The sequence below is a fragment of the Nelumbo lutea genome, chromosome 7 (genome assembly GCF_056320005.1).
Source record: "Nelumbo lutea isolate HS-2025 chromosome 7, American lotus-T2T, whole genome shotgun sequence".
NCBI lineage: Eukaryota > Viridiplantae > Streptophyta > Magnoliopsida > Proteales > Nelumbonaceae > Nelumbo > Nelumbo lutea.
In genome coordinates, this window is record NC_142690.1 from 61,414,081 (window position 1) to 61,436,937 (window position 22,857).

Consider the following 22,857-nt stretch of genomic DNA (forward strand, 5'->3'; position numbering starts at 1 on the left):
TCGAGGGGACTGCTTAAGGCCGTATAGGGCCTTTCTCAGTCTACATACATTTTTGCCAAAAACATAACCTGGTGGAGGATCCATGAACACCTCTTCATGCAGGTCGCCATTCAAGAAAGCATTCTTCACGTCCAACTGATGTAGCTCCCATGAGAAATTTGCAGCTAATGATAATAGAACTCGGATTGTGTTGAGTTTTGCCACCGGAGCAAAGGTTTCTTTGTAGTCAATCCCTTCTTTTTGAGTAAACCCTTTTGCTACCAGTCTAGCCTTGTACCTCTCGATGGACCCGTCCTCCCTATGCTTCACAGTGAACACCCACTTGCATCCAACAGTGCCTTTCCCTTCTGGTAGATCCACTAATTCCCAAGTCCTTGCTTTCATTAAGACTTTCATTTCTTCATCCATAGCCTCTTTCCATTTTGGGTCAGATATTGCCTCAGTATACCTGGTAGGAACATGCACAGAAGATAGAGCAGACACAAAAGAACAATAACGAGGAGACAACTGTGAGTGAGACACAAAATCAGCAATGGGGTATCTGATAGTACAAGAACGAGTAGACTTACAAAGGGCAATAGGAAGATCTAAGTCAGAGGAACTGATAGGATTACCTTGACTTTTCTGAGACAAGTTGATCCGAGTCCAATTAGTCGTTGTCATGAGTTAGAGGACCCTTCTTCCTTCTGTTGTAGGTGATTCTGATATCTCTTTGCAGCCTGCTGGAGTCTTTAGTAATATTTGCAACATCACTAGTAGTAGCTGGTACAATGGGAGCCTCACTATATTCACCCGGGATACCACAACTAGGTGGATTAGGAGGAGATGGAAGGCCTGAGGTCGAGAGAGGTACAAAAAATGAGGGAACAGAAGAATCCTCTTCCATCTCACTAGTCTCCCCCTGAAGAGGATTCTGGGAAGAGTGAAAATAGGATTGAGAATCAAAGAATACCACATCCTTTGTGACATTTTTTCTTGGTGACTGGATCATAACACTTGTATCCCTTCTGAGTAGGGGAGTACCCCAAAAAGATTCCCTTTGTAGTCCTAGGATCCAATTTGCTCTTCTTCGGATCCTTGACATGTATAAAGCATACACAACCAAAGACTCTTGATGGAAGAAAAAAGTCAGGAAGATGAGGCCAAAGAACAGAGAAAGGAGTTTTCATCCCCAATACCTTGGATGGCATTCGATTTATCAGATATGATGCAATAAGGATTGCTTGAGACCAATAGCTTTTTGGAACTTTGTGCTAAAATAGTAAGGCTCGAACAGTCTCCAATAGGTGCCTATTCTTGCGCTCAACAACCCCATTCTGTTGGAAAATACTAGCACAAGATGACTGATGAATCATTCCAACATCCTCCATAAACAGATTCAATGACCTTTCAAGGTATTCTGCAGCATTATCTGACCTGAATCGTTTGACCTTCGTACCAAATTGTATTTCAATCATTTTGCAAAATGTCATGGTTACCCGCGGCACTTCTTCTCGTGCTTTTAATAAGTAGATCCATGTGCATCGAGAATAGTGATCAATAAAACTGATAAAGCATCGAAAGCCATCAACAGAAATAATGGGAGAGGGGCCCCAAACATCAGAGTGGACTAAGTCAAAAGAAGGTCGAATTTCATTACTTGAAGTTGAATAAACAGTTCTACATTGCTTTGATAGTTAACAGACTTCACAAACTAACTCTTGACTTGAAACACTTTTGAATAATTCTAAAAACAACACTTCCAATGATGAAAAAGGTAAATGACCTAGCTTAGCATGCCATAGATGTAACCTAACTATTGACTCCACATTGGACTGACTACAAGTAGCAGATGTTTGCAAGGCCGAACTGATGTCTGCATCAAAGTAGTAGAGATCTCCACACTCATGACCGCTCCCAATCGTTCTCTTCGTCAATCTGTCCTGAAAGACACAATGAGTAGGAAAAAAGGTTATGCTACAATTCAAATTTTTGGTAAGCTTTGAAACATATAAGAGATTTGAAGAAAGATTGGGAACATGCAAGACAGATTTTAGTGAGAGGTTCTTGCTTAGGTCAACCACTCCCTTCCCAGAGATTAGAGAGAGAACCATCAGCAACCCTCATTTTATCTTGGCCAGACATTAAATGATAGGAAGAAAATAGAGAAGACATGTGTGTCATGTGGTTAGTTGCACTAGAATCAATAATCCAAGAGGCAGGATCAATAAAACTAGTTGCACTAAAGGCAGAGACAATACCTGATCTGGCAAAGGAGGATGATGGAAGAGAATTGGTCCTTAGACGGGCTAGGGCCCGACTAAGTACCTCTACCTCATCGATAGTAAAACCCAAAGACCCGATTCGAGGGGAATTAGAAGTCTGTCCCATGGAAGAGGAAGTAACTGTAGATGAGTGTTTTGAACCATCATCACTTTGACCCGTAGCCAAATTCACACTTGTAGATTGACCCTTCAGATGCTTCTTATCTTTCCTCAATGCAGTTGGCTTCAGATGCGGATAGAGAACCCAACAGGTCTCTTTCACATGCCTTTCCCCTCCACAGTGGGTGCACTTCAGATGTCTCTTGTCAGAGTACCTATTTCCCCTTTGATTTGTAGAGATTAGGGCCGAATGCTCCACAAACTGTTCAGCTAGTTTTGTTTGAGTATCAACCTGCATCTCTTTCCTTCTCACCTCTTCATTCCTCACAAGGTAGTAAACATGATGTAAGTCTGGCATTTCATCCCTTCTCAGAATTTGGGATCTTATGCTCTCATATATAGGATCTAGGCCAGCCAGAAACTTAAATGCTCTACCCTCTTCAATTTGTTTGTCATGCTTTTCTTTGTCTCCGGCACTCTCCCAATCAATAATAAGGTGGTGATCTAACTCTTCCCATAGTCCTTCTAGTGTAGCAAAATATGTTGCAACACTCATATCCCCTTGCCTCAATGCAACAATGTCTTGACTCAGTTTGTAAACTCTGGCATTATTCTTTTTCTGCCCATAGGTTTTAGAAACCTTTTCCCATATCTTGGCAACCGTGGAGAAATGTTGAACAGTCCTAGCTACTCTTGGAGTCATTGAGGCAAGTAGCCAGGACATAACTGTAGCATTCTCTTTGCGCCAAGCTGCATATTCAGCACTCCCCACTTCTGGTTCCTTCTTCTGCCCGTCCAAGTAACCAGTGAGTTCACGGGATGTGATGAAAAGCATGGCTGAGATAGACCATTCCCTGAAGTTGTACTCATCCAACAACACACTTGTGATCTATAGGTTGTGCAGATTTGGATTCTCCATATTAGGAGACCTCCCACAAGGCCTAACATCTCTAGAGGACACTTCCCCGGATATGGAAGACATCTTCACTTACTTGTAAATGTCAAGACTGTAACCGCAATATATAGAGAACTGTTTCACACTTAAGGAGCTTGCTGCACTGTAAACTCAATCCTGAGAACTAGACACAGAGCTGAAACACCGAGTACTACACTGCACACTGTGCCCTAATTACTGTTGTGTTCTAAATACTGCTGCCGCAGCCTGCAACTTGTTGTGATGGCTTCTACTGTGTGCTAAGCACTGCGATCGCAGGTTATAACCTCACCCACGAACAGTTCTAGGACTGCTGAGATCAGTCCTTCCGTCTAGATCTGTTCTACACAGTACAGTCTGTTGTACTGCATCTATTAGGGCATCAGCCTCTGGGTCTAACTCCCCTTGGGCCCTACAACCAAGGGAAACCCTAGATGTAGGTCTAGCTGTGTTCTACGACCAACCCTAGGGTTTCTTTGCAGCAACCAACAAGAAAGATGGGAGAGTTACCTGCAAGTAGAAGAAGATGCGGCTGTTGTAACCAGTCGAAAGATCAGTGCTCTGATACCATGTTTGCTGAAATAGGACTGTCGAATGAGAGAAGAAGAGGAAGAAGAAGAAGAAATGAAATGAAATGGGCGGCAGAATAATGCTCAGCCAGCCCTAATCTATTATATATAAGGACATTACATAATGTTACATAAATAGACAAGAATGCCCCTCATTAGTGATGGGACACCTAGTCAAAATAAACACTAAATAAGATTAGGCCCAGTAACTAAGGCCCAATAACTAATGACTTAAGACCCAACAAAGATAAACATACAAATTAAGACAGTCGAACCAACAAATCCCAAACCAGATCTGAAACCAAACATAAAACCTACTATTATTTTTCAAACTTAAAACTCAAGGATAGAAGTCATTTAGAAGTGACACTTCAGACCTGGATTTAGGTTTACCTTTGCTCAACAACTTGAAACCAAATTTGTAATCATGTCTTTCTTTGAAGTTCAAAACCCAAAATTAGCTTTGAGAGAGAAACCTGACCCAAAATCAGGTTTACTGTTTTGATTTTTTTCTTAATTCCAGACTTTTCTTGAGATTAATCCGTTCCCTCTTTTTACAAGATAAATAATCATTTAGAATACGAAGTTCAGATCAAGTTCAGACATGCTTTTAAATTTTAAATAGTTGGAAGAAGACTAATCTGAATAGTATTGTATTGATTAAGAAAAAAGGGTCTAGGTAGATTAGAATAGAACAGAATAATGGAACAGGGTTCATGTATCAAATCTTAAATAGTTGGAATAAGACTAATCTGAATGGTCAATACCTATTCGGCTAACCCAGGAACAAAAAGTAAATTAAAATTCATGCTTAATTTATCATTCCAAGCAGAGAGAGTGGAAATGTGGAAATGAGAGAGAGAGCAGCTCATCACCAGTTATATATATTCAGGGAGCTGGAACATGGTATAGACGTATCTTCACATTTTAATCCGTAGAGCATGTCAATCAAAGCTAGTTTATAATTTAACAGAAATTGTAAAAACCTTTTTTTAGAAGAAGAATAATAATTTTTCATACATATTCAGATCACTAACTCTAAAAGGCACCATAGACAAACATAAGCTCTTCTGGCAAGCTAAGACATCATTTTCCCGCAGTCAGATGGGACTGTTCAAACTGTACATGAAACAAAAAGGAAGTTAAAAAGGGTTTGAACAGAAAATGCGTCAGCTTTCCTCGGGAGATTATTGAGCAAAGAAGCTTCGTAGTTTCAAGTTTGGCTGTAGACTGTTTTTTTTTTTTTTAACTCCAAGACAGAAATGAAGAGTGCAGCTGATCAATTGTTAAAAAACAAGGAAATCGCATCCTTTCAGCCCAACAGATGGGGTATCGGGTGTGGTTTCTAAAATTTCTGTGGGTTTGTGAGAGAAAAAAAAAAAAAAAGATCAGTAGAAGTGAATACTAACCAGATATCCTCGAAAAGCAGATTGAATTTTAATAGTTGACCATACATCTCTCCTCCCACTGTTCCACTAACATACACCGTGGTGCAGCGGCCACTACTCGTCAATTTCACAACTGCGGCAACCACAGTGTTGCCACGGCAACAGGGCAACAGTTATCGCATGCTTTTTCTGATCGACACCGTCCACATAGGAATAGGACCCACAACGGCGATAGAGGAGAAGGATGAAAAGAACAACAAGAAGAAAAAGGACACAATGAGAGGTGTAGACCGTGACGGCAGAAGCTGGATCCTTAAGCAGTTGTTCAGAATCAATGGCTTCTCCGCAAGCTTAGGCGATCCTTGAGCAGGGAAAGGTCATTCTCAAATAGCCAGTAATAAGAAAGCCAGCCTAGGCGGTCCTTGAAAAAACAACAAATGAAACCCCTTTCTGAAACCTCCCGACGAACCTCCGAAACTCCTCTCTGAAACCTCCCAAAAATCCTCCGGAATGGCTTCCTCCATAGATGAAACCCCTCTCTGAAACCTCCCAAGAATCCTCCACTCCACAGATGAAACCCCTCTCTGAATCCTGCCAAGCATCCTCCAGAATGGCTTCCTCCGCAAGCCTTTTCTTACACAGCCACAGCGAAGACAAGACGTAAAGCGAGCTCGTGACGCGAGCCAGACAAACGGCACACAGTCGGGCCACATGGATACGTGAGTCATGCTGCATTTTCACCATGTGGCAAGTTATCTGTGTACACGTCAGTTGGACAGTATGCATTACGTAGTCAGTCAGACTGCATAGATACACGAGCCACACTGCATTCTTGAGGCACACTGCATACTGTCGATTTCGCCACGTGGCAAGATCTTTGTGTAGAGATAAATATAGGTAAGGGTGACGACAAACCACAGGAAAAAACTATAACTTCACTGTTAGATTCCAAATACTGAGACCTCATGCGTACTCATTCTCAAATAGTATAGATAAATAGATATACCACTGAAGAGTATCTTGTGTCAATAAATCTAGGGAGTGAAAATTTTCCAGGTATTTCTTGTAGGAGATTTCAATTTCTTGTACTATAAATAATCAAGAAAGAACTGGAAATCACTTCTAATGATTCTATAGGACTCGGCTGTGGCCACTCTTAGGCTTGAACCCATGTTCTCACACTTCTCAGCCCAAGATTTTACCACTACACCAAGAAACGACTCCAGGTTCCAAATGTTCATATGGAAGGACTCATAGGGGTTTGGAAGGCTCAGGTTGAGCATTTTTTGAAATTTGAAGCTGTAAATTCTTCAAGTCAATTACACAATTTACACCCATAAGAGCTAAGATATCAGATCTGTTTGGTACAATCATATTGTACCAGGTTATCTGCAGTGTTTACGATTACCTGACTATCATAACATAATTTTATTGGGCTCTCAAAGTTAACACCTAAACTCCGTCAATAAAGTACTCAACCACAACTCTAAAACCCCATAAACCATAGCCCTATACTCAGTTTCAACGTCTAGCAACTGCAAGTTATTTCTTATTCCTCCAAGAAACAAGGTTTCCCCTACAAAAATATCTTGAAGTAGATCTCTCTTCATCAACCAACATTTCCCAATCAACATAGATATAGGCTTCAACTCCTAGAATTTCACCCCCTTCCAAGAGTACATTTCAAGTAGAAAAATATCATAATTACTGCAACCATATATGGAAGTCGATCTAGGCTGATAAATGTACCAGCCACAAAGACAGCAAATGAAAAAATATCAAGACAACTATAAAAATCTTTCACCAGTCTCTGATATACACCCTTATTCGGTACTAAATCACCATTATCAACACATCTTGTGATTAGGATCAATGGATGCCTCAGCTAACTTAGCTCCCAACTTCCTTGTAGTTCTCAAAATATGAATAGCACATTTTCTAAAAGAAATAAAAACACCTTTCTTCTTACTTTGCAACTTCAATGCCCAAAATGTATTTGATATCTCCAATATCCTTGCTTTCAAACTCAATGGCAAAATATTATTTCAATTATGTTATCTCTAACATGTTTCCTATAACAACAATGTCATTAACATAAACTATGAAAATAGTAATAGAACTACTGCCTCTCCTTATGAAGAAAGTATGATTTGAATGAGAATACATGAAGCCAACCCTCTAAATAGCACCCTTGAATCTACCAAACCAGCCATCTTACATAGAAGACAAGCTAAATATGTAGCAAGAGATAGAAGAATTCTAATAGACTAGAAATGAGTGGCTACCATCAGTTAGAGAGTGGATGAAATTGAACTTTGATGGTAGCGGATTGGGTAATCCTAGGCCTTCTGGAATTTGGGGGTGTAATAAGGGATTAAAATGGAACCACAAGGACGTGTATTCAGCTCCAATTGGTGAGGGAGATTCAGTTAGGGAAGAAGTAATGACAGCAATTTTGGGGGTGCAAAAGGCTAAAGAAATGGGAGTGGAAAGGCTGGTTATTGAAGGCGACTCCAAAGTGGTGATCAGTTGGCTAGCGAAGAATGAAAGTGCAGTGTGGAGCTTTAGAAATGAAGTCGGAAAATTTAAATGGTATCCAAGACTCAAGAATATGAAGAAATAGTTGGTTGGAAAATTTAAAGTACAGTAATCAATTGATCAAGTTTGAAGACTGAAGATAGCATTCAGTTTTTCGGGCTTTTTTCTTCATAAAGTACCTTTTTCTTGAGATTGATACTCAAAAGGACATTGTTATTCATTCAGAGAAGTATGGATAGAAAATCTCAAGACTGATATCGATCCCAGGACAGTAGTTAACTGTTACCTAACTGCAAAATCATTGTCCTAGGTCGGCTGTTATCAGCCTTGAAATACAGTTTTTTTCTTGTCACAGTAGTTTAAAGCCTCTTCTTAACTTAGAATGGAGTATAAGAACCAAGGGGAAGATACTTTTGGGACTGGTGGTTCAGGTAACATGACTGGAAACACCTTTCAGATTACAACTGTTAAGTTTGATGGATCAAACTACTTGGAATGGGCCCAAGCAGCTATGATGGCTATTGGGGGTAGAGGAAAATTGAACTTCTTGTTAGGGGATGTGAAGGAACCCTCCAAGGAGTACCCTACTTATGCTAGGTGGGTCCAAGAAAATTTTTTGGTGATGACATGGCTATGCAACTCTATGCAGCCACACATTAGCTGAAACTAATTGGGATAAAAACAACTAAGGAAATATGGGATGTTATGAAGGAAATTTACTCTCAGCCTCTTAATGTTGCTAGGGCTTATGAGCTAAAATGTGAGGTTAAAAATCTGAGGCAAGGAGAGAAGCAGGTCTCTGTTTACTTTTCAACCTTAAAATCCATGTGGCAAGAAATTGACCATCTTGAAACAATTGAGTGGGAGAGTTGGAAAGATGTACAAACATATAGAAGGCTGGTTGAAATTAACAGAATTTTTGAGTTCCTAGCTGGTCTGAACTCTGAATATGACATTGTGAGACAACAGTTGTTGACAAGAGATAGTGTGACTTTATCACAAGCCTATTCCCTAGTACATAGTGAATAAACTAGGAGAAAGGTTATGTTGCAGCAACAACCCTCCGAATCAGCCTTGGCAGCAGTTAGACCTAAATCTAGGGAGGATAAGGAGAAGAAGGAAGCTAAGAAGGACTTAGTATGTGAACACTGCAAGAAACATAAACATACTAAAGACACATGTTGGAAGTTGTACTTCATCTAGTTCCAACAAAGCTCAGAAATAAGAAAGGGAATGCTAATATGGCTATCAACACTAGTAGTACAACTTCATCAGGCACAAGAGGCACTCCTCTAGATACCCTAACTGCAGTCCAAGCTGCTCTGACTCAGCTAGAAAATGAATTTAGTAATTCAGCTCAGCCTACATCAGCTCAACAACCTACTTCACCCCTTGCTCATACAGGTACAAGAGCTATTGCTTGTCATGCTTCTGTCCCAGGTAATACTAGACCTTCCTGGGTAATAGATTCAGGTGTTTCAGATCATATGATCAGCATATCAACTCTATTTAGCACCTATTGTTTATCCTCTAGGAGATAAAGTTTCTATTGTTGATGGCTCTCTTGTACCAATTTCTAGCAAGGGAGACATCAAATTATCAGATACCATCACCCTATCCTCAGTTTTGCATGTTCCCAAGCTTGGTGCTAACTTACTTTCAGTTAGTAGTATTACTAAAAATCAAAACTGTTTGGTAACATTTTTCCCTTATCAGTGTATTTTTCAAGATCTGGAAATGAAGAAGGTGATTGGGATTGGCCGTGAGATGAATGGAGTCTACCTGCTGGAATATTCACAGGGAAGCAGAGTGAAGCAGGGAAATTGTTTGTTTCTCAGTCTTGTAGCAAGATTATGCTTTGGCACAACCGCTTAGGTCATTCAGTGTTTTAAAAGCACAAGGCACAAGGGCCATTTTGCACCTAAGGCGCAAGGTGAGGCACGCGCCTTTTAAAGGCAAGGCACACAATTTAAAAAAAAAAAAGCTTAAAATTCAAAAAAAATCAAAAAAGTATAAAACATAATATTAATAAAAATATAAACTTAAGTTTTAAAATAAATGTTTTAAAAAACCAATAATCTAAAAATAAAATACATAAATATAATATGTAAAGCATATTCAAATGAGAATTTAAAAATGAAATCAAACATATAAAACATTTTCAAGCATATAAAACCCACAATCTCTTTTTTTTCTCAATTGCATCAAATAGCTAATGTGACATATTACATTCCTAATTCTACGAACTGCCTTTGTGCCACGCCCCTTGAGGCAAGCCCAAACAAGTCCATGTTAGGGTCATAAATTCTTAGTTTTCACACAAAAAAGAATAATTTTATAGTTTTAATTGCTTTTAAGAAGATATTTTATTAGGATGAAGGAATAGACAACATTACCAAATAAGGGATTCTTGAAGCTTCAGTGAGCGAGCAAAAGCAATTAAAACTATAAAATTATTATTTTTTGTGTGAAAGCTAAGAATTTAAGACCCTAACATGGACTTGTTTGTGCTGGCCTCGAGAGGCGTGGCACGGGGGGTCTGGGGGCAGAAACCCCGGCCCAGTCACCAAACTCAAAAAAAAAAAAGGAAAAGGCAACAAATTTTCAAAAGGCACACGCCTGGGCTAAGGTGCAAGGCACACTAGGCATGCGCCTTTTGAATGGACTACACCTAAGACCTGGGCGAGGCACCTACCCTAAAATGCGACTCATCCGTGCACCTAGGCGCACTTGAGGCGCGCCTAGGCGCACTTGAGGCACGTCTTTTAAATCACTTAGGTCATTTATCATTTGGGTCTTTAAAGAGTCTTTTTCCAAATTTGTTTGAGTCAGTAGAAGTGTCTGGGTTAAAATGTGAAAGTTGTGAACTTGCAAAACATAGTAGATCATCTTATCATTTAAGTAATAAAAGAAGCAACCTTCCTTTTGATATTGTGCATACCGATGTTTGGGGGCCCTACCATACTCCCACCATGGGGGGGTATAGATATTTCTTATTATATGTTGATGACTATACCCGTTTTTCATGGGTCTATCTTATGCACTCTCGAGATGAAGTCCCCTCTCTAACCCAAGCTTTCCATCAGATGATTCTAACTCAATTTGAAGCCAGGATCAAAATTCTTAGATCTTATAATGCCAAGGAATACTTTACAAAACCCTTGGCATCATATCTCTTTGATCATGGGATTGTTCATCAGAGCACATGTCCTTACACACCTCAGCAAAACAGGGTTGCTGAAAGAAAAACAAACATATTTTAGAGGTGGCCAAAAGCATCACGCTCAACTCCAATGTTCCCATACGCTTATGGGGAGATGCAACCCATACAGCCATATACCTTATTAACAAGGTTCCTTCACGGGTCATAAACATGCAAACCCCATTCAGTCTTCTATATCCAGATAAGGACCCATTCACTATTCCCCTCAAAACTTTTGGGTGTACTTGTTTTGTTTAAATCCTTGGACTTTGTAGAGAAAACTGATGTGAGCCCCACAGCTGTGGTCCCCACTGTGTTCGTATGACAGCACATGTAACATTTGTTAGTTATGTCAGTGTTAGTTGGTAGTTATCTTAAGACAACTTGTTATTTCAGTTTATTATTTGTTTTACTTTTGTTTTATTTGCCATGTAAGCATTAAGGACAATTCTGCCCTTTCCTACATTTAGTGAATATAACCTATAAATATTGAGAGAGTGGCGGCGGCAGATTCATTCGATCTATCCCTCCTTTCAAAACCCTTGTGTACCTCTGCTTTCTTCTCCTTTCTTCTCCCTCTTTCTTCTAGTTTTCTCAATCCAAAATCTTTTGGAATTCAAGACTGACTGTAGTCTTGATCGACTACTGACCTCATCGCTCCAAGTTTGATCCCAAAGCCACTAAGTGTATTTTCCTTGGGTATGCACAAAATCAAAAGGGATATTGTTGTTATGAGGCAGTTTCGGGAAAGCGCTTTGTGTCCATGGATGTTACCTTCTTTGGATATGCCCTACTATCATAAGGCTTCTCCTCAGGGAGAGAATAGTGAGGAAGGGATTTTAGTTCCAGCTCCAAGAGTTCCTTTACCTGTCCCGGTTACCGAGGGGGGGAGTTGCGAAGAAGGTTGTTAAAAATGCAGGGAGTTGAGGTGTATCACAGAAAGTGGTGGAGGCAGGTTGATTCTCGTACTCAACAACAACCCAGGCCAGTTCCAACATCTTCTACAGCTCCAGATCCAAGCACAACTACTGCTCCCACTGTTGATCCCACTGTTACAGAGGTTCATCCTTCACCGATAGATGACTTTGATCTTCCGATTGCTATTCGTAAAGGGAAGCGTCGTTGCACCTCATCCACTACCCATTGCATCTCCAAGTTCCTTTCCTATAATTGTCTCTCAAAATCCTACGGATCTTACTTGGCATCTATTTCTTCTATTCCTATACCCAATGTTGTCAGTTGTTTATGTTTATGTATTCAGGTTTAGTACCATAAGGGTACTGTTGTAATTTCTTCTTTGATTACATTGTTCGGCTGTACTAGTATAAATAATAATAGATCATTCTTTCGCCCCCTAAGTTCAATAGGGGCTTTTAGTCCTCTCGGCTCTCCTCTCCTCTCTCCCTCTCTTCTCTCCTCTTGTCTCTCACTTGCTCTTGCTCTTGCTCAACATGGTATCAGAGCAAGTCGTCCAGGCCTGAAGGGTGGTGTCAAGCAAACAGTAGCAGATAGTCTTTTCATCTCCCAAGGCTGTATCCATCGAACTGCTAATCAGTTGTATTCAGTTCGACCTAGAAGTTGTAGAGATTTTTCATCTTCCAGCCAAGAAGTGGTATTCATTGTCGATTCGACTGTAGAGAGGCTATCATCTGAGGTTTGTAGAGGGAGTCTTTGGCTTATAGAGAGGCTATCATCTAAAGTTAAAAGAGGTACTGTTCATTTACTGTTCGACTGCCCTACGGATTGGCAGTTTATTGATTGATTGTTCAGCCGATTGATGGACTATTGAGGGACTGTTTTTTTTTAACAAAGTAGTTGTATTCAACTTTGTTTTGTATTCCTTTACCCCTTTGATGGACTGTTGTGTCCTAAAACTGATTTTTGTATTGATCTCAGTCATTGACTGTTCGGCTACCAGACCTGCCGATTAGGGGTGTGGTGATCTTCACCTGTTTTTTCTATTCTGTTGGAGGGTCATATGACATCTATACAACTGTAGGTCATACAGACCTGATTGTGTACTGCAACTCCAGTGTTCTCTTCTTGGATTTCTACAAGCCGTAGGTTATACAACTGTAGGTCATACAGACCTGATTGTGTACTGCAACTGCGGTGTTCTCTTCTTGGATTCCTACAAGACCGTAGGTTATACAGACCTGTTCCATAGGTCAAAAGGACCTGTTTCTATAATAGTCGTGTACGGAAGTACTCCTTTGGTTGCTGTTTTTTTTTTAACCAAGAATCATGAGTAGTGAAGATTCAGCCTCATCTGGAGTTTCCTCAATGCCGAATGGAATGGGTGGGGGTGACCTATCCTTTCCTATGGTTGTTGTCCCTCTTGATGGTTTAAATTACCTATAGTGGTCAAGAGGGATCAAGTTATACATCACTGCAAGAGGGAAGATAGGCTACATTAATGAGAGGATAAAAGAACCATCCTCCGAGAGTGCTGAATATGATAGATGGAATCAGGAGAACAGTATTGTTATGTCCTGGCTCTTGGTTTCCATGCAACCTCAAATCAGGAAGAATTTCATGTGGGCTGAAGCTGCGAATGAAATCTGGGAACAAGCAAAGTCTACATATTCAGAATTGAGACACTATGCCAAAATTTATCAACTGCAGGCAGCATCTTCTACTTGTAGACAGGGGAGAGGTGTTTATCGGTTTATTACTCTGACTTAACATCTGCCTGGAAGGAGTTGGATCACTACCAGAGTGTGGATTGGAAGTGTGATGAGGATGCTAAGAAGTACAAACAGATTGTCTCCCAGCAAAGGGTGTTTGCAATCTTACATGGTCTGAATCCTATGTATGAATCTATCGGAGTTCAGATTCTCAGCTCTAAGGATCTCCCTTCTGTTCAGGAAGTCTATGCTCTTGTACAATCTGAAGAAAGCAGGAGAAATTTGATGAACAGCCCTGGTGGGGATGCTATTGTGTTAGTTGCAAAAGGGGGTGTATCTACTGGTGGGGGATCTTCTTCCCAGAAAGGAGATCTCCAGAAAAAAACAGAAAATAAGGAAAAATTGTGGTACACTCATTGCCAGAAACCCCGACACACCAAAGATACCTGTTGGGATCTTCATGGGAAACCAAAATGGGCTCAAGATCTGACTAAGAAGCATAATTCAGAGGTGAATAAGAAGTACGGGCCGCAAAATACAAAGAAACATCACATGGCCAACATGGCTACCCGGGAGCATCAGCCAACCATTTCTACTGTGACTCAGACACATCTCACTGGACCTGACCCGAGGGAGGACATTATGAATTCCTTCCGTGACCATTTAGAGCTCTATGGTAGAGCAATTCGTCAGATGGATACTCCTCCCTCAACCTCATTTGCATCTGCGTCAGGTAACCCTGCCACTGCTTTCCATGTTGCTTCTCACACCCATGACTCTCCATGGATCATTGATTCTGGAGCATCAAAACATATGACCGGTACGTCCTCTTACTTTCAAACCTATCACCCTCTTTCTGGAAGAGACAAGGTGAGACTAGCCAATGGATCATACTCTTCCATAGCTGGTCAAGAAACTCTCTCTCTTCCTCTTGGCCTTACCCTCTCTGATGTTCTTCATGTTCCAAACTTTTCCATTAATTTGTTCTCTATTAGTAGTGTTACTAATTCCTTGAATTGCTCAGTGACTTTTTTCCATTCTCATTGTGTGATTCAGTATCTGGCCTCGGGGAGGACGATTGGTAGGGGTCGTATGACTGATGGACTTTACATGCTGGAGAATAAGGCTGGTCTTCATGTTACAGAGTCTATGAGTCAGTCCTGTAAGAAAAAAGTCTATTTATAGCATTGTCGTCTTGGTCATTTGTCTTTTGAGTCTTTGAAAGTTGTATTCCCATAACTGTTTAAGTCAATGTCTGTCTCTGACTTTTCTTGTCAAACGTGTCAGTTCAGTAAACATTGTAGAACTCATTTTCTTCAAAAACATATTAAATCTGAATCTCAATTCCAACTTGAGGGGGAGTGTTGTCAGTTGTTTATGTTTATGTTTATGTATTGTATATGTTTATGTATTCAGGTTTAGTACCATAAGGGTACTGTTGTAATTTCCTCTTTGATTACATTGTTCGACTGTACTAGTATAAATAATAATAGATCATTCTTTCGCCCCCTAAGTTCAATAGGGGCTTTCAGTCCTCTCGGCTCTCCTCTCCTCTCTCCCTCTCTTCTCTCCTCTTGTCTCTCACTTGCTCTTGCTCTTGCTCTTGCTCAACACCCAAATAAGTGCAAGAAGCTCTTTTGATACTTGAATGGAAGGAAGCAATGCAAATAGAGATGGATACTCTTGTCAAGAACAACACATGGGAACTAGTTAACCAGCCTGAAAGGAAGAAACCTGTTGGATGCAGATGGGTGTTTACTGTGAAATATAATGCTGATGGTATTGTAAAGAGGTATAAGGCCAAATTGGTTGCAAAGGGATTCACACAAATTTATGGCATAGACTATACAGAAACGTTTGCACTTATTGCAAAAATGAACACTATCACAATTCTTCTATCCATTGCTGCAAACTTTTCATGGCCACTATTTCAGTTGGATGTTAAGAATGTCTTCCTCAACGGAGACTTGCAAGAGGAAGTATACATGGAGTTACCCCCTGGTTTTTATAGTACAGAAGCAGGAAAGAAAGTTTGCCTTTCGAAGAAGGCCTTGTACGGGCTGAAACAATCCCCGAGAGCTTGGTTTGTTAGGTTTAGACTAGCTTTGGACAAATTCGGATACATACAGGCTCGGTCAGATCACACCCTCTTCTTTAAGAAGATAGGTCATTCCCTAACTCTACTTGCAGTCTATGTAGATGGCATTGTGATAACAAAAAGTGACACTAGTGAAATTGAAACCCTTAAACAACACCTTCACAAGGAATTTGAAGTGAAAGACCTAGGAAAGTTACACTATTTCCTAGGAATTGAGGTAGCTCGATCTAAACATGGCATTTTCATCTCCCAAAGGAAGTATGTTCTAGACTTATTGGAAGAAACTGGCAAGTTAAGAGTGAAACATGCTGATACTCCCATTGAGCCTAACCATAAGATAAGTGTAGAAAGTGGAGAGCTCCTTAAGGACAGAGCTATGTACCAAAGGCTGGTTGAGAAACTTCTTTATCTATGTCTAACCCGACCAGATATTTCCTATGCCGTCAATGTTGTCAATCAATACATCATTCTCCTAAGACCACCCATCTCCTTATAGTAGAAAGGATCCTTGCCTACTTAAAGAGATGTCCAGGGAGAGGTATACTCTTCAAGAATAATGGTCATATGAAAATATTAGTGTATACAAATGCGGATTGGGCTGGATGTGTTGATGATAGGAGGTCCACCTCTGGATATTGTGCATTTGTGGGGGGAAATCTTGTTTCCTAGAGAAGCAAGAAACAAAATGTTGTTGCTCGCTCCAATGCAGAAGCGGAATACAGATCCATGGCCAATGGTGTTGTAGAAGTGTTATGGCTGAGATCCTTGCTTAATGAGTTGGAAGTTGATTATGAGAAGCCCCTGATGTTGTATTGTGATAATCAAGCTGCAATCAATATTGCCCACAGCCCAATACAGCATGACAAGACTAAACATATCAAGGTTGACAGACATTTTATCTGAGAGCGAGTCGCATCTCAAGAAGTATGCCTTCCCTACATTGCCTTAGGCATGCAATTAGCTGATCTCTTCACCAAAGCAGTCACAAAAGGCAAATTGGAGATAGATCTACGCAAGTTGGGCATGACAAATATCTACTCCCAACTTGAAGGGGAGTGAAGAAATAGTTGGTCAGCCACGAGTGTGGGGTTCCATACCCACACTCAGGCTCTAGTGTGTATGGTTTCATACCCACACCTAGTTGTTTCTAATTTCTTTTAATAGTTTCTAATTTCTTTTTAGTAGTTCCTAATTTCTGTTATTAGAAGTTTCTAATTTCTGTTAAGTTGGGCTAGCTGGCCTTATTGTTTCTATTTTTTGTTTATTTCCTATTCTTGTAAGGATCCTAAAAACTATAATAAAGGAGTGTATGGAGCAGCAGATCACTCACCACTGAACCCCTTCTTTCTTTTCTCCTCTCTTCACTTTTTCTCTCTCTCTCTCTTTCTCTTTTCTTCTCTTCAAACCTTTAATACAGTAAGCAGTTCTTCTTATTCTTTCAACTCATTATATTATATTATATTATATTATATTATATTATATTATATTATATTATATTATGTTATGTTATATTATATTTATACTATACTTTATTGTACACCCATTTTCATCCTACAATCCTACAAGCTCTTTGCCCATCAGAAGATCATCTAGATTCTAGGTCTAATTCTTTTGAGGCTCCTAACCCATGGCATCCTTTCACTAAGGAAATTTCATAGTTTCTATTACACTTTCATGAATAGAAACAGAGGGCACATCAGAAAAGGAAAGCAAAATAGAATAGAAACAAAGAAAAATAAGACATACAAGTAGAAGACCGGGTGGACTTCCTTTTTTCCCTTACACAAGGCAATAGATAAATCAATGTCCAAATAGGTACAAGGCAAAGATGTTAAAGGAACAGCAATAGGATCAAGAGACCGATTACCTGGATTACCTAAGCCCTAGGTGTTAAACAGTTCTGGCTGATCAACCTCTAGAGTCACCATCTTTTGTCTAGCATACACCTAAAAATCTCTTCTTGGCATACCAATGGACACAATAGCAGTATGAACAATAAGAACATTGGAAGAGTTAGGAAGAGGAACAGATCAAGGACAAGAAAAATGACTCCCTTCACTTGTACTCTCCCCCTAAAGAAAGACACTGAAAGGTAAGTAATATACAAACTCAAAGAACATAACATATTTTGAAACAGAACACTTACTAGAAGTGGGTACATAATGTCAATACCACTTTTAAGTAGAGAAACAACCAAAAAAGACACATTTGAGAATCTTGGGATTAAACTTGACCCTAGTAGGATTCATATCATGCACAAAATAATCTAACACAAAACTCAAGAGAAGAGTCAAAATAGGTTTATGGCATATAACTTTGGATGGGAATTTAATAATCAAATAGACTGTTTCCATAGAAGCAAGTGGAAACATTCATATGGAATAACAATCCTCTTGCCACCTCTACCATGTGCCAACTCTTCCTCTCAGCCACACCATTTTTCTGGGATGTAAAAGCACATGAACTCTGATATAACACTCCTTTCTCTTATAAAAATTTTGCCAAACTCTTCTCAAAATATTCTTTTACATTATTTGATCTAAATGCTTTTATTTTCTTCTCATATTGTGTCTAGACAATATTGTAGAAGTTATTAATGACTTGAGGTACCTCCTCCCTGCTCCTAAAATGAAATATCCAATCCACCCATACAAAGAAAAGAGCAAGGTTGCCAAACATCAATATGCACAAGATGAGAAAAATCAAAACTTCTTTTACTTTTTGGAGAATAAGTTGTTCTGAAATGTTAAGATAAATAAAACTTATTTTAAAAAGGTCCTTGAAATTGCAACTGATGCAGTGCAGCCATCTACAGACTACAGCAATAGAAGATCCAGCAAATCAATTTCTGGAGAGATTTGAGCATCCCAAAGTTACCAAAACATATGAGGGAAGAAGGAATAACTAATGGATGCACCCAGATTTAGAAGTTGACAGCAGTTTAAAATTTATGGCTTCGTTTTTTTATCCAGCTACTATTTTAAAAAGATCTGCAATTAGTAGCTTCCTTTGTTTAGGAAATTATTAGTTTAGTCAACGTCTATTTTTCCGTGTCTCTATATTTTGACTTTCTATTTCCTGGTTTCTATGTTACAAGTTTCTATTTTTAGGAGCTTCTAGGATTCTAATTAGGAGGTCAAATGCAGTATTAGTAATTGATAAATTTCTAAGCTTTGAGGAGTCTACATATAATATAAAGGGTAAATTACAAAGGCCCCCCTGTACTTTGTTTTGCAACAAAGACCCCCCTGTACTTTGTTTTGCAACAAAGACCCCCCTGTACTATGACCGTGAGACAAAGACCCCCTTCCGTTAGCCTTCCATCCAAAAAGGCCATTGCAATATTTTTTAATTCCCATACTACCCTTATAATAACTATTCCAAAGAAAAAAAATACTGTTCATCTTCCCCGACATTCCTTCACATTTGCTCCGGAAAATCACACTCATCGATACGCACTGTATACAATAATGAAGCAAGGAAGTACAGCCCTTGGATTGAAGAAAACTTAGGGATAATTTAAGTGATTTTTTTAATCCTTCTAGTTTGGATTAAGTATTTTACCTAAATTTGGAGCGTATATGAAGTTTGCCCTCATGGCCCATGGTTCCCTTTTCTAAATCAACAGCCGTATAATCCATGTAGTGCAGAGAAATAGAGCGTCATGATCATCTTACTTTCTACTACAGCAGAAGATTCTTCAATATTTGGTTAAAGAATCGTACTTCAATATTTTTGCCTTGAGCACGGTAGCAGAAGAAGTTAAACTGCTTCACTTTCATCTCTAAGTGACACAAAACTTGATTTGAAAATGTTGATCAGAACGATTGGACAAGTGAAGAGTAAGTTGGGTAAGAAGTTAGCGAGGTTTCTGGGAGGAACACTATCTGTTTGTAGCAAAGCTGCAGTGGCAATGGCTGCTAAAGACAGAGAGTTAAGGATCTTCATGGTCTCTGGAGAAGTTTCAGGAGATGTCATAGCTTCTCATCTCATGGCGTCTCTTAAGAAGATCTGTCCATTCCCAATCCGTTTCTCTGGTGTTGGAGGGTACACTAGCCTTCTTATGCTCCGATCTTAACCAATGTTTCACTAACTTCGTTCATCTGGGTTCAAAACATCTTGGGCTTATTTCATTGTTAAACTGATAAACACGAAATTGTGAAGTAGGTATCAATTAATTGAGCAATTTATGTTGATGGCATCGGATTGTGAACTAACCTTCTAAAACATCTTCATCACATCCGATGATTCCGATGCAACCCACCACAACTCGGCACACCAGTACAGCACGCTTCAAATTCATGAAGACAAATTCCTCTTTGATCTCATCGGGCAGCGCCACATGTGCTCTACAGCTGCTCGATAGCGTCAATATGCCATCCATCTTGGCGCCCCGACCTTATGATCCCGCAGGTGCTGCAGAACTGCTGAGTGCAGAGACTAGAATTCCCATTGATTCCCAAATCACAAGCAAAAGTTGAACAGTGGAATCTCAACAGTTTGTTACCATCTGCAATGCACCTTTCATCTCGTTTTCTAACCCCATTTCGTGCAGCTTTCAGTTTCACGTACTATGATTTGAACGATATTTTTCCCTGAATCGTCATCCACGAGCTCTGAAACGGCCTGCTTGAGAGATTGGTATTGTTCGAGAAGTTGGTTTTGGGGGAAAATCTCTCTGCATATAGGGCAGGGGGATATATCGTTTCGGAGGGGAAACGAAGATTGGTCAATGGAGCTATTGGGCTCTTTATGAGAAGGAATTGGTCTCTTGAGCGGGGAAGCTGAGACAATAGGTTGAGGCATCAGTTGCTGTGACGATCTCGCGGATGATAAAGCTGGTGTTGTGGGGTGGGTTTCAATATCTTTCTTCGGATTCTTAAAGGAGAAGATTCGCTTGAGATAGGAGAAAGATGAAGACAGACATCGGGGGAGAGAGAGAGGAGAGAGAGGGAGAGAAATGTAAAGGAAGGTCGAGGAAGATGAACAGTATTTTTCTCCAAGGATAGTATGGGGATTAAAAAATATTGCAACGGCCTTTTTGAACAGAAGGCTAACGGAAGGGGGTCTTTGTCTCACGGTCATAGTATTGGGGGGTCTTTGTCACAAAACAAAGTACAAGGGGGTCTTTGTCACAGACCCCATAGTACAAGGGGGGTCTTTGTAATTTACCCTAATATAAATCTGTTTCAAATCAATGTTGGAGAAACATGAGATTTCTTCCTTTCTCTTTGTTATGTTCTAGTGCTTCTCTGCCACTAGAAGCAAACCAGCAACTATTCTCTGGATTTTCTTCTAGATTCAGAACATACTTTATTGGATTTTGAAACAAGGATACCCATTGACCTTGCCTTTATTTACCAGCAACCCTACATTAGTTGGTACCAAAGCAAAGATGCCTCCTAAAATGGACTTCAATCCTTCTTCCAACAAGGAAACCAACGAAAATAATATTAAAATTATCAAGGAGTTATTGCAGCACCAAGAAGATTGAACGTTAGACATGATACGGTGACAAGAAAAACATAAACAAGAGCTGATGCGGCATGGGCAAAATTCAAAAGAAGAATTAGTTGCATAGCTTAGCAACTTAATTCACCAGTTGGTAAAACCCCAAGGACCACAACTTTCTAAGCAGCCACGGAGTTTGTGGAGCAAACCAGCCCCAAAAATCTCTTTCAGCTACATTACCAACCCATTAGGCCTATCTCTAACTTTCATTGCCCCAACCTTAGTCAAGGCCCTCTTCAGTCCACAAGATTTCAAAATAATTTCTCTACTGCCAAACGAGCCACTTTTCGCAAACCAGCTGCTACTAAGATTGGTGTGAAGTGATTTTCTGTGGAGAATGGGGTCACATTGAATTAGATTGTATGCACACCCAACAAGAGTTACTGGTGCAAGAAGGTGGAGAGTTTGTCAATCAATATCAGCTAGAAGAACCTGAAGTTCCTAATGAAGAAGAGGCAGTGGATGTTGATTATATTCTCTATGAAGACTCTTATGGTCCTAGTTTAATGAACTCAAAAAGGGAGAGAATATGGTATGTGTTTCTAAAACCTGAATTTAAACTTGATCTGGAAGACCAAGAGATGATATTTGCTTGTGTAGAAAACAGGTATATTTTGGACGAGCAACGTGTTCTAGAACAAGTAAAGACCCTATTAGAAGAGTTTAAGGATGGTTTCACTAAAGATTTGCCACCTAAATTGATACTAAGCATGCAACACCATATTAATCTTACACCTGAAGAAGCTCTTCCAATAAGTCTAATTATAGGATGTCTCTAAAGAAACAAGTGAATCCACATTGTTGTAAACGTGTCTTTGACGTTAGAGATGAAGTGTGGGTGCATCTTTGTAAAGAAAGGTGTCGTAGTGTAGGAAATCATAATCTCAATCCTAAGAAGATTGATCCTCCTGATATTCTAGCAAGAATTAATTGCCATGTTTACAAGGTGAAGCTGCTACCAGATTTGTAAATCAATGACACTTTCAATGTGAAGCATCTTTCACCTTATTACAGGGAGCATTACAGTCAGAACTCGAGGGCGAGTTCTTTTCAAGAGGGGTGACTGACACAGTACAGCCCTCTAAGAAATAGAAGATACAACAAATAAATTTCTGGAGAGATTTGAGCATCCCAAAGTTACCGAAACATATGAGAAAAGGACAAACTAATGGCTGCACCCAGATTAGAAGTTAACAGAAGTTTCTGAATTTATGGCTTCTATTTTTTTATCCTGATGCTGTTTTAAAAAATCTGCAATTAGTAGTTTCGTTTTTTTTCTGTTTAGGAAATTATTAGTTCAGTCAACTACTATTTTTCTGTTTCTATTCTTCGAGTTTCTATTTACTGGTTTCTACGTTAGAAGTTTCTAGGATTCTAATTAGGAATCAAGTGGAGTATTAGTAATTGCTAAATCTAAGCTTTGAGGAGTCTATATATACATGTAAATCTGTTTAGAACAGCAAAATTTGATGAGTTAGTTCTTGTTCTCTCTACAGTTGCTCTTGAAATCAGTTTGGAAAAATACATGATTTCTTCTTTGTCTCTTTGTAATACTCTAGTGATTCTCTGACACTAGAAGAAAACCCGACAACTATTCTCTGGATTTTCTTTTAGATTCAGAGCATAC

At 39.6% G+C, this 22,857-nt stretch overlaps 2 protein-coding genes across 3 annotated transcripts in view; both read right to left on the reverse strand.

Moving 5' to 3' along the window:
- CEST (death domain associated protein) overlaps positions 1-22,857 on the reverse strand; it is a 35,313-nt gene that overhangs the window by 7,063 nt on the left and 5,393 nt on the right. The window lies entirely within an intron of this gene.
- On the reverse strand, positions 1,606-5,890 carry LOC148846663 (uncharacterized). Of its 2 annotated transcripts, none has more exons than XR_016101927.1 (2): positions 5,276-5,890; positions 1,606-1,922 (listed from the first exon to the last, which is right to left on the reverse strand). XR_016101927.1 is itself a non-coding variant. In XM_088953464.1 (2 exons), the coding sequence occupies exons 1-2, from the start codon at positions 3,196-3,198 to the stop codon at positions 1,885-1,887; spliced, it is 996 nt and encodes a 331-aa protein (XP_088809590.1). In that variant the 5' UTR covers positions 3,199-3,326; the 3' UTR covers positions 1,744-1,884. The 2 variants fall into 2 exon arrangements, 1 of the variants encoding a protein (XP_088809590.1); XM_088953464.1 differs by lacking the exon at positions 5,276-5,890 and adding an exon at positions 2,241-3,326 and having other exon boundaries at positions 1,744-1,922.